Below are 12,716 nucleotides of genomic sequence, written 5' to 3'. Positions count from 1 at the left end.
AAATCTCCTTTGCACTCTTTCCAGCGCTTCCACATCCTTCTTATAGTGAGGTGACCAGAACTGCACACAATATTCCAAATGTGGTCTCATCAAGGTCCTGTACAGTTGCAGCATAACCTCACGGCTCTTAAACTTCAACCCCCTGTTAATAAAAGCTAACACACTATAGGCCTTCTTCACAGCTCTATCCACTTGAGTGGCAACCTTCAGAGATCTGTGGATATGGACCCCAAGATCTCTCTGTTCCTCCACAGTCTTCAGAACCCTACCTTTGACCCTGTAATCCACATTTAAATTTGTCCTACCAAAATGAATCACCTCACATTTATCAGGGTTAAACTCCATCTGCCATTTTTCAGCCCAGCTTTGCATCCTATCTATGTCTCTTTGCAGTCTACAACAGCCCTCTACCTCATCCACTACTCCACCAATCTTGGTGTCATCAGCAAATTTACTGATGCACCCTTTCTTCCTTGACTTTTGTGGCAGCTGCCTTCTGTGATGCTTTAGAAATTGGGAAATCTGTCTGTTCAAAATTGATTTCAGATGGCGATATTAAAAAAGAAACAGGAAACAGGGATTTAGTAATCGTAACACTACTGCTGATCAACCTCTGTTTTATTTTTTTCCTCCATGGCATGTGGGAGTCGCTGGCTAGGTCAGCATTAATTGCTCATTCCTAATCGCCTTTGAGAAGGTGATGGTGAGCTGTCTTCTTGAACTGTTGCAGCCCACATGATGTGGTTAACCCACAGTGCTGTTAGGAAGGGAGTTTCAGAATTTTGACCCAGCAACAGTGAAAGAATTGTGATATATTTCCAAATCAGGATGGTGTGGAAGTTGAAGGAAAAGTCACAGATAATGGTGTTCTCTTGCATCTGCTGCCCTTGTTCTTCTAGGTGGTAGAGGTGCTGCCGAAGGAGCCTTGGTAAGTTGCTGCAGTGCATCTTATGGGTGGTACACATTGCCACTGCCGTGCATTGATGGTGAAGGGAGTGGATGCTTAAGGTGGTGGGTGGAGTCTACATCAATGGTGGTGAAGTGGAAATGGTCAAGAGCTTCAAGTTTCTAGGTGTCCAGATCACCAACAACCTTTCCTGGTCTCTCCATGGCTGATGCTATAGTTAAGAAATCCCATCAACGCCTCTAATTTCTCAGGAGGCTGAGGAAATTCAGCATGTCCGCTAAGACTCTCATCAGTGAGATGCACCATATAAAGCATCCTTTCCAAGTGTATCGCAGCTTGGTATGGCTCCTGCTCTGACCAAGACCTCAAGAAACTACACAGGGTTGTGAACGTAGCCCAGTCCATCACGCAAACCGTCCTCCCATCCATTGACACTGTCTACACTTCCCGCTGCCTCGGAAAAGCAGCCAGCATAATCAAGGACTCCACGCACCCCGGACATTCTCTCTTCCACCTTCTTCCATTGGGAAAAAGATACAAAAATCTGAGATCACATACCAACCAACTCAAGAACAGCTTCTTCCCTGCTGCCATCAGACTTTTGAATGGACCTACCTTATAAGCTGATATATTTCTACACCCTAGCTGTGACTATAACACTATATTCTGCACTCTCTCCTTTCCTTCTCCCCTATGTACTCTATGAATGGTATTTTGTCCGTACAGCGCACAAGAAACAATACTTTTCATTGTATCCCAATACATGTGACAATAATAAATCAAATCAAATCAAATCAAAAAGAGTGCCAGTCAAGCATGCTATTTTGTCCTGGGTGGTGTAAAGCTTCTTGAGTGTTGGAGCTGCACCCATTTGGCAAGTAGAGAATGCAGGTTCCGATGAAAGGTCATCAACCTGAAACATTAACTCTGTTTCTCTCCACAGATGCTGCGTGGCTTGCTGAGTATTTCCAGCATTTTCTGTTTGTATTTTATTTCAGACCTGGTTGCGCCTTGTAGGCGGTAGACAGGCTTTGAGAAATCAGGAGGTGAGCTGCTTGCTATTCCTACTCTCTGACCTGCTCTTGTCACCACAGTATTTATATGATTCAGTTCCTGGTCAATCATAGAATCCCTACAATGCAGATAGAGGCCATTTGGCCCATCGAATCTGCGCTGATCACAATCCCTCCCAGGCCCTATCCCCTTAACCCCACGTTTATACTCTGCTAACCCCCTCACACTAAGGGGCAAATTAGCATAGCCAATCAACCTAACCCGCACATCTTTGGACTATAACACACTATCCTGCACCCTCTCTTTTCCTTCTCCTCTATGTACTCTATGAACGATATGCTTTGTCTATATAGCGCACAGGAAACAATACTTTTCACTATATCCCAATACATGTGACAATAATAAATCAAATCAAATCGAAAAGATCAATAGGAAGGTTCATCCCTAGGTTGAGGTCAGGATTGAATGGAACGCAAATACAAACATCTTCATTCAACAAGAAAGCAAAATCCAAACTGAAGAGAGATTTTTAAAAATTGGTTCTGACACGAGTTGTCCGTTGGGTTGTTGACTCTTGACACTAGCTGAGTGGTTCAGGTCTAAGATCATTCTAAGTCAAGCACTTGGAAAAATCTGAAGATTTTCACTTGAAGATCACATCAACTCTGTTGATGTGATAGCCTGCTACCCACCATAACAGTTAATACAGAGGAGGTGAAGCAGATCTCAATCCAGTTCAAATGTAGATTAAGCCATTTAGATTATTAGATGACAGACCTCACCCCATATGACAGTAATCAATTATTTCTGCTGAAATATTCCAAATATCTTCCCCAGTGATGGAAGGAGCAGGAAGCTGGCTCCCAAACTGCGAGATTTGTATCACGACACTTTCTTTTAACTTCCACCCTCTGCGTAGAAGAGCGATCATTCATTATTCTGAAAATGGGATAAAGTTTTCCTTGCTGTTTTTGGACCTGGTGCCCCATTTTAACCCTTAAATCTACAAACGCTGTCTCCCTTCTTAAAGTAGTCTTGACAGTTTTATAAATCCTCAAGTTAATTCTTCAGTTTACACCATGTTCTATTTAAAAAGCACGTCTCCTTTGTCCTTTTGTCGTGAACAAAAGGCTTGAAAAGTGAGCAGGAAGGGAGGAAAATTTAAATCGAGAATTAGCGATTAGGTGTCACAAGCTTGGATCCCAAGGACATAAGACATGGGGTGGCACAGTGATTAGCACTGCTGCCTCACAGCACCAGGGATCCGGGTTCAATTCCGGCCTCGGGTCACTGTCTGTGTGGAGTTTGCACGTGCTCCCCTTGACTGTGTGGGTTTCCTTTGGGTGCTCCTGTTTCCTCCCACAGTCCAAAGATGTGCGGGTTAGATTGATTGGCCATGCTAAATTGACCCTAGTGTCAGGGGATTAGCAGGGTAATTATGTAGGGTACGGGAATAGGGCCTGGGTGGGATTGTTGTTGGTGCAGACTCGATGGGCCGAATGGCCTCCTTCTGCACTGTAGGGATTCTATGATTCTAAGATTGTGGGGGCAAAGGGAGTCCTGAGGGAGGTACGGAATGTCGGAGCTTTAATTCTCTGCAAAAGAATGAATGAATTCGTGTAGGAGGCAGTGTGAAGGATTTTAATTTAAATGCAGGGCAAATATAAATGAAGGTCAAAGTTGTCAAGCTTTGCTTCCTTCAAGTTAGTGCGCCACTTAGAGCCAGTACTTGTCACTTCCTCCTCATTGAAATCAGCTTGGCATTACTCTGACCTAGTTATAATAATTCTGATTAATTTACCCTTATATAGTTTTGCTCTGTGACAGTTGACTTGGAGCTAGCTTTCGTTCAGTATAGTATAGCCAATTACACTTCTGGATTTCCCTACCTACTGGGAGTGTATAGATTAAGTTTCTTCCACATAATATTCCATTCAGCTTCTTGGGTTATCCTACAACCTCCTTCCGTTCCTCCCTGTCTTCTCCCCGTTAGAAACCCATGGCTGCTCTCTTATATTTTCTTCTCATCTTTATGGTTTAGGGTCCTAATTCCTGCTAAAACAAAGTTCTGAAAATGCACCAGCACTCATAGAATTCCTACAGTGCTGAAGGAGGCCATTTGGCCCATCGAGTCTGCGCCGACCCTCTGACAGACCATCCTACTTAGGCTCTATACCCGTAATCCCATGTATTTGCCCCTTTTAATACCCCTAACCCACATATCATGGGACACTAAGGGGCAATTCAGTTTGGCCAATCCACCTAACTCGCACATCTTTGGACTGTGGGAGGAAACCGGAGTACCCGAAAGAAACCCACACAGACAAGGGAGAACGTGCAAACTCCACACAGTCACCCAAGCTCGTAATTGAACCTGGGTCCCTGGCGCTGTGAGGCAGCGGTGCTAACCACTGTGCCGCTCAATGTCTCACCAGAACGATCATTATTAATTTATTTCTGAGATTAAATAGTGAGTTAAACCCTGAGATGTATAACCAACTCAGGTGTATGGACACAGTAACAGAGTGCTTCTCTTAGCTGGTTAGTAATCCTGAGGCCAGAAATAATAATCTAGAGCCGGGAGTTAAATTCTCACCATGAAAGGTTGTGAATTGAATTCAAATAATTACATTTGAAATCAATAAGTGAAGAAGCTAGTAATAGTGATGGTGACAATGAAACTATTGGACTTTTGTAAAAACACAACAGGTTCAATTGTGTCGTTTATTGAAGAGGGCTTGCTGCCCTCACTGGAGGAGGCGATGGCTTAGTGGTATTATCGACAGACTATTCATCCAGAAAATCAGATAATGTTCTGGGGACCCGGGTTCGAATCCCGCCACAACAGGTGGTGGAAATTGAATTCAACAAAAAATATCTGGAATTAAAATCTAATGATGACCATGACACCATTGTCGATAGTCGGAAAAACCGAGTTCATTAATGTCCTTTAGGGAAGGAAATCTGCCGTCCTTACCTGTTCTGGTCTACATGTGACTCCAGAGCTATAGCAATGTGGTTGACTCACAACTAGGGATAGGCAATAAATGCTGGCCAGCCAACAACGCCCATATCTCACGAATGAATAAAATATATATATATATATGCTAAAATGTGACTCCAGACCCCTAACAATATGGTTAATTCTTACCTGTCCTGTGAAAAGATGACATGAATTTCCCAACAAATAAAAGCAGCTCAGCAAGTGTCCAGAAGGTAAGGAGATCCCCCTATGTGACGCATAAGGAAAATAGCAACTTCTCTGGCCCCGCTTCCCACTCCACCTCACCTTCCCTGCCTTGAAGCCCTCCCGAAACTCTCCCACTATGATTTAATCTGCTTGGCAGCAAGCAGTTCTTTAGCACCCGCCATTAGCCTGCAACCACTTGAACTTTCACTCCTACCCATTGCTTCTTTGCCCTCTTTACAGGCAGGCATCTGACCGACAACATGGAGCTAACGCCCACGCTAAAGTATTCCAGGCCTCAGACCTCAGCCTGTAATTGAATTAGAGGGGTAAATACATGGGATTATGGGCATAGGGCCTAGGTAGGATGGTCTGTCAGAGGGTCGGCGCAGACTCGATGGGCCAAATGGCCTCCTTCAGCACTGTAGGAATTCTATGAGTGCTGGGGGCATTTTCAGAACTACTTTGTTTTAGCAGAAATCAGTACCTTAAACCATAAAGATGAGAAGAAAATATAAGAGAGCAGCCATGGGTTTCTAACGGGGAGAAGACAGGGAGGAAGGGAAGGAGATTGTAGTATAACCCAAGAAGCTGAATGGAATATTATGTGGAAGAAACTTAATCTATACACTCCTAGTAGGTAGGGAAATCCAGAACTTCACCTGCAAAATTTTGTCGCCACTCAGTCCAAGCCCACTGGGAGTTTAATTCGACTCTATCTTTCTAATTCCTTGCTGCCAGTAATTTCTGTTTTAAAATATGTAATCCCAAAATTGGACTCTGATTAATAAGAGAGTCTGATCATTTAATTCACACTGCTGAGTTAAATAAAGCAGAAATAAATGTTAGTACTTCAACAGTACTGGTTGCCTTTAACAGCCATAAACTTAAGCAGTGGCAGAGACGCCCAGGTTAATTTCTAGGTCTGCATCATTTTCAGCATAGATCATTCAGACCCGAGTCTCTACTGAAGTCCACTGTGAAAAATATGTAACTTTGGAGTCTGTGTTCACTATAAGAAATACTCCATCATAATTGGAATCAATGCCCCTGTTTCCCTCCAGACATTATCAATATTTGCAACAGTTGATCTTTGTATTATTAATGTCAGACTTTTCAGAGTTTATGTGGTCTGTTAATGGGCAATGTCCTTGCGAGTAACAAATAATGTGCCAATAAACCGGGCCTTCTTTAAATCAGCTCTCGGATGGTAAATTGTTACATACTTTTATCCTTAAAGAAAATGGCCATTCATTAGTGAAAAGAAAGGTATCGGATTCACTGCAACAAGGCATCTGGATGTGACTTTAGTAACTTGGCAGACTTGTCTGGCTGGTTAGAATAAAAATGAGGATTTATGAAACTGACCAGAAATTGACCAGTTCAACATCTGGAACTCCTTAACTTCACCTGCAAAACTGAGTACTGTTGCCCGAAGACATCCGCAGTCAGGAAACTTCTGACTGCAGTCAATTGCTTTGTCATAGGTAGGCAGGAGCAATAGACTGATTAGCAACAGAGAGGCTGTAGGATCTATTTATATAATAAGAAAGCGTCATTGTAATTCATGGAAGTGAACTTGTTAACCTGGCCTGCTAACTAAACAGCAAGGTCTGATACTTATCCTATAATTATCTGAGGTGGGATTGATTTAGTACATTGGTACTGCTTTGTAGTTGATATTAAGATTAATTATTTCACATTATGTCCAACCTGCATCCTCACTGTGTTGCAGCTGCAGATCATTGCACAGATTCTGACACAAAATTTATCTTTCACCAGATTAATAACTGTGCCTCTTTTTATCTCCCTTAGTCTTCCCTTCCTCCACCAAGCTTCAGGCTTTTAAAACTCAACTAAATGCTATTGATTTATCCGAATCTCTCTCCTACTCTTTTCAGCTGTTGTGCTGTCCAGCTCTATGGGTTTTCCCTCTTTAGCCAGCTTCACCTAGACTTTTTGTTAACTTTGTGATTTCTGTTTCCATAGCTGATCTTGTTCCTTTTGACTGGATTTTGGAAATTATGCCATTACACAGACACTCAGCGTCTCAAAGCTCAGATTTACCGAGTTATTGTTTAGATGATGCTATTCCAACAAGCAGGGTTTTATGTCTGGAAGTGATAACACTTCAGTGCAGTCAGACGAGAGTGCTGCACTGTCAGAGGTTCAATCCTTTGGATGAGCAATTAGGCCAAAGCCCCATTTGTCTAATCAAGTTGATGCTAAAAGCACCCACAGCTCAAGAGCACGAATCTCTCCCTGGTCAACATTCTTCATGATGTGGAGATGTCGGCGTTGGACTGGGGTAAACACAGGAGTCTAACAACACCAGGTTAAAGTCCACATCCTTCACTCAGCTAACACTATGAAAGATAGATTAAATGTTCACAATGGAGAGGCAATGGCCTAGTGTTATTATCGCAAGACTATTAATCCAGAAACTCAGCTAATGTTCTGAGGACCCGGGTTTGAATCCTGCCACGGCAGATGGTGGAATTAGAAAATCTGGAATTAAGAATCCACTTGTGACCATGAAACCATTGTCGATTGTCAGGAAAACCCATCTGGTTCACTAATATCCTTTAGAGAAGGAAATCTGCCATCCTTACCTGATCTGGCCTACATATGACTCCAGAGCCACAGCAATGTGGTTGACTCTCAACTGCGCTCCAAGGGCAACTAGGGATGGGCAATAAACCAGCGACGCCCATGTCCCATGAATGAATTTTTTAAAATGCCTTCATTTACGTAACTGAGGCATTTTGAGATGCCCTGAGAAACATGATTAGTTGATTGGTATTGTAAATGTTCTTTAGATTCCATTAAGTTACTTTCCCATCAAACACCAACAATGCCTTGATGAAGGGGGATTCTTGGGAGTAAGCAGCATATTTTCATCAACTGCCTGTAAATCAATCAGGAGAAGGTCATTTTACATGCCAGTGTAAGCGTTCATGAATGTTTACCCTCCTAAATTTACACCATTGACTGTTGATCCCTGCTTCATTCTAGCAAGAACCTTGTGCATAAACAACGTGGAATATTCTGCCGTTATCACTGCCTTGCCACAGACAGAGGAATTACACTGGCTGCACATGTAGATCCACTGCACAGGCGGACTCGACGACCGCTGTAAAAGCTGGTTTGACCACAATCATTTCACCAGAGAGATGGGTCGTTGCAAAAACCTGCGACTTAAATGGAGTTCGCAACTGTAGATCTGAGCAGCCCAGAATTATGTAAATCCACTACACTGAATCAAGTTAAACCTCGGCTGAATAGAGCTCTTTGGGTTGTCCTAATCCTAACATATTGAATAGAAGGCAGACCCTCGACGGACACAAAACAATCTTTCCAGTGTAATTTCAAAAAGTCCAGGAATGGAATTTTACATTTTAAAAAAAAGAGCCGCAGGAATCTACAGAAGCACAGATCAAGGGTCCTTTTTCATAGTACTGTTTCCAGGTACCAGTCCCTTGGAACTGATTTATAAATCAGAACATTCCTGGTTTATGATGTGAGCACAAAGAGACCCATTGAGCACGGCTACAGAATCCGTCTGTTTCTTGGCCCATATTGCGGTGTTAAGGAGAACACATGAACCAGTCTTCACAGCCCTGACTGTTGCTGGGCACCAACAACAACATTTTCAGAAAGTAGTGTTGAATAAATGACCGCGTGTATGTTCAGAAACATTTATCTCCTTGTGTGTTTGGAACCAAGAGAATTTAGCTCAGTCCCAGTAGTTGAGTAAGGTCTATGATGCATCGGGTCTGTCACTCAGATTCCTTTCTAGACAACTGCTTTCTTTTGCAAGTTTATTGTACGATTTACTACATAAGAAATAAAAAGAGGTCAAATGTTGGTTCGTTCTGTTGGAATGTGAATCACCACCAGAGTTTAAAAAGTACTCCTAAATGCATACTTATATATTGTAACCAAATTTAAATGACCTCCTTGTGACACAGTGGTTAGCACTGCTGCCTCGCAGCGCCAGGGTCTCAGGTTCGATTTCTGGCTCGGGTCACTGTCTATGTGGAGTCTGCACGTTCTCCCAATGTCTGCGTGGGTTTCTTTTGGGTGCTCCGGTTTCCTCCCACAGTCCAAAGACGTACTGGTTAGATGCATTGGCCATGCTAAATTCTCCCTCAATGTACCCAAACGGGCGCCGGAGTGTGGCGACCAGGGGATTTTCACAGTAACTTCATTGCAGTTTTAATGTAAGCCAACTTGTGACACGAATAAATAAATAAAGTTTAACTTTTGCTCTTCTGTTTGATTACATACCTGGTGGCACAGTGGTTAGCACTGCTGCCTCACAGGCCCAGGGACCAGGGTTCGATTCTGACCTTGGGTGACTGTGTGGAGTTTGCTTATTCACCCTGTGTCTGCGTGGATTTCCTCCAGGTGTTTCGATTTCCTCCCACAGTCCAAAGATGTGCAAGTTAGTCGGATTGACCATGCTAAATTGCCCCTTCACCCGAAGATGTGTAGGTTAGGGGTATTAGCAGGATAAATGCGTGAGCTACAGGGATAGGGCGATGGGTAAGGATGCTCTTTCCGAGAGTCAGTGCACACCCGATGGACCGAAGGGCCTTTCTCTGCATTGTTAGAATTCTGTGGTTCTCCTGTGACATGCAAGCACAGTCTGCAAGAAACTTGTGACATGTTGTTTATATTACTGTATCAGGCTTTTATACAGTCAGACGCTGGAGATTATCATGGCTATAACACACACACCAACGTGATTTGTTCCTGCTTTATCTCATCAGGGAAACCATTTGGAAGAATCGTGTGAGGTTCCTGGAAGAGAGGGTTCTGAGTCGTTGGCCTTCATTTACAATCTGGAATGCTGGGAAGCAGGGTAGGAAGTTGTACAGAAGCCTGTCAGCAAACAACCAGAAAAAGGTATGTTTAAACAAAAATGTAACTAATAAAGATGGACAATAATTATCAATTTTATTTGATTTATTATCGTCACATGTATTGGGATACAGTGAAAAGTATTGTTTCTTGCACGCTATACAGGCAAAGCATACCATTCATAGAGTACATAGGGGAGAAGGAAAGGAGAGGGTGCAGAATGTAGTGTTACAGCCATAGCTATGGTGTAGAGAAAGATCAACTTAATATATGGTAAGTCCTTCCATTCAAAAGTCTGATGGCAGCAGGGAAGAAGTTGTTCTTGGGTAGGTTGGGACGTGATCTTAGACTTTTGTATCTTTTTCCCAATGGAAGAAGGTGGAAGAGAGAATGCCTTGGGTGTGGAGTGGTCATTGATTATGCTGGCTGCTTTTCTGTGGCAGCGGGAAGTGTAGACAGAATCAATGGATGGGAGGCTGGTTTGTGTGGTGAACTGGGCTACATTCACAACCCTTTGTAGTTTCTTACGGTCTTGGTCAGAGCAGGAGCCATATCAAGCTGTGAAGCTTTTTATGGTGAATCTGTAAAAATTGGTGAGAGTCGCAGCTGACATGCCAAATTTTCTTTTTAAACAATACACTTATGTCCTGCTACCAAATGATGAAGAATATCATAAATTAGCATTTATAGTTCCAATTTGATTTATTTTGTTCCTTTTTGTCAAAACAGATGTTTTATTCATCATAGAAATCATAGAAACCCTACAGTGCAGAAGGAGGCCATTCGGCCCATCGAGTCTGCACCGACCACAATCCCACCCAGGCCCTACCCCCACATATTTACCCGCTAATCCCTCTAACCTACACATCCCAGGACTCTAAGGGGCAATTTTTAACCTGGCCAATCTATTCTGTTGAGGGAGAGCTAATATTGCATCTGCAAGATCGGCATTACACCCCTCCAAACCAATTATCACTGCTAAGAAGGTCCAATGATATTAAAATACAACAGGTTCAATTTTAACTCTCCGTTAAGCGAAAAACAAGCGGCAGTGGATCAGGTGGCCACATTATAGCCTTCCACATAAGCTATTGCTTCATGTAAGATGCTATTTAAAACCTATCTCCTCTGCCAAACGTTTGATTACCTGCCCGAACATATCCAACATTGGTTCAATATTAATTTTATGGTCCAATTGCGTTTCTGTGAGGCACATTGTGACTTTTCACTGATTTCAAGGTGCTCTATAAAGGCAAGTTCTGGTTGTTAATGTCGCCTTTCTACTGAATTCATTAAGTTGACCTGATGCGGAGGAATTTTTTCTCTGAGGATAGTGAATTTGTGGAAATCTTTACTGCAGAGGGCTGTGGAGGCTGGGTCATTGAGTATATTCAAGACTGAGATAGTCAGATTTTTTTAATCAGTCAGGGAATCAAGCGTTATGGGGGTAAAGGGGAAAAGTAGAGTTGTGGCTTGTCATATCAGATCATTCATGCTCTTATTGAATGGGGAAGCAGGCTCGATGAGCCGAATGGCCTACATCTGCTCCTATATCTTATGTTTATCAACAGTCTTCAACTCAACAATGAAAGTCAAAATTGGCTCCATCCTTATTTAATCCAGTATATATTCCCATGAAATCAAGCTAGCAATATGGGGACATCAGCTTTGGATCTGAGTGCAGCAGAACGAACATTACAGCTGGAAGTAAATTTAAATAGCTGTTTGATAGTACAGAATGTATTGCTGAAAAAAGAGGCATCCTTGCATTCATCAGGACATTTCTTAAGATTACAAATCCAACGAATTTACTGTATAAGAAGAGAGTGCTGATCAGTTGGTTAGTGGACTCTAATTGGTAGGGATATTGCCATCGAGAATACACCAGTTGATGATGACCGACAGTTAACTGCCAAGCATTGTTTGAGATTTAAACCAGGCAGCTTGACTCTGATTGAGGAATGAGCCAACAAATGTCCTGATGAGTGCAAGATCAAAAGGTGTGACAAAACAATTATCTTTTCTTTCAGCAATGCAAAAGTGAATTTTGACATTGTACCAAGCTATCCTTCTTTGGTTCAACATTCATTTTTTATTCATGCCTCTGGGACGCAGCTTTGGATGATTTACTATGTTACAAATTCTATGTGGTGTGAGGTGTTCTATCAAAGAACAAGAAATGTGCAGTCATTATGATTCAGTGATAATATTCGAGCCAGGATAGATCTGATAAATAAACAGTCTTTATATTTATGTTCAATGGGAGAGAACCACTACAACCAAAAAATACATCAGTAATATTACAAAAAAAAGCGAGCCATGAAAAGTGGGTAACAGGATAATATTGCAATAAAATGAGCAGAGCTCCACGTTTTTCTGTTTTATTGTTGCCGTGTTGCAGACACAATTTCTGCTCCATATTTAAACCATCCGCACAAAGTTGAACTGTTAAAAGTCTATCGAAAATTTATGAGGTCCATGTTGTTTACGATTCTCAATTCATGTGATTTACTATTTAATTGTAAGATTGTTAAATTTTAGTTTAATGAGAGCTGACTGTTAATAGCTAACATGGGATGCAGTGTACACAAAAAAGGAACATACACAGTGTCTTTCATATCTTCAGGATCTCTCAACGCTGAAGTGAATCACTTCTGAACTGCACTTACTGCTGTTATGTGGATAAATATAGTTTTCAGATTTTGGTTGTGCTGATTGGAGGTTGACTGTCAATCAGGACAC

At 42.2% G+C, this 12,716-nt stretch overlaps 1 protein-coding gene across 4 annotated transcripts in view; it reads left to right on the top strand.

Annotated features, from left to right (window-relative positions):
• The window catches only part of qtgal (queuosine-tRNA galactosyltransferase), a 315,686-nt gene that overhangs the window by 263,349 nt on the left and 39,621 nt on the right, over nucleotides 1-12,716 (top strand). For all 4 annotated transcript variants that reach the window (XM_078225424.1, XM_078225426.1, XM_078225425.1 and 1 more), the window contains one exon: nucleotides 9,884-10,019. In XM_078225424.1, the coding sequence (XP_078081550.1) occupies nucleotides 9,884-10,019 (136 nt within the window). The remainder of the gene's footprint in view (nucleotides 1-9,883; nucleotides 10,020-12,716) is intronic.

This window comes from Mustelus asterias, chromosome 12 (assembly GCF_964213995.1).
Source record: "Mustelus asterias chromosome 12, sMusAst1.hap1.1, whole genome shotgun sequence".
NCBI lineage: Eukaryota > Metazoa > Chordata > Chondrichthyes > Carcharhiniformes > Triakidae > Mustelus > Mustelus asterias.
This window is presented reverse-complemented; position numbering and strand designations above follow the sequence as displayed.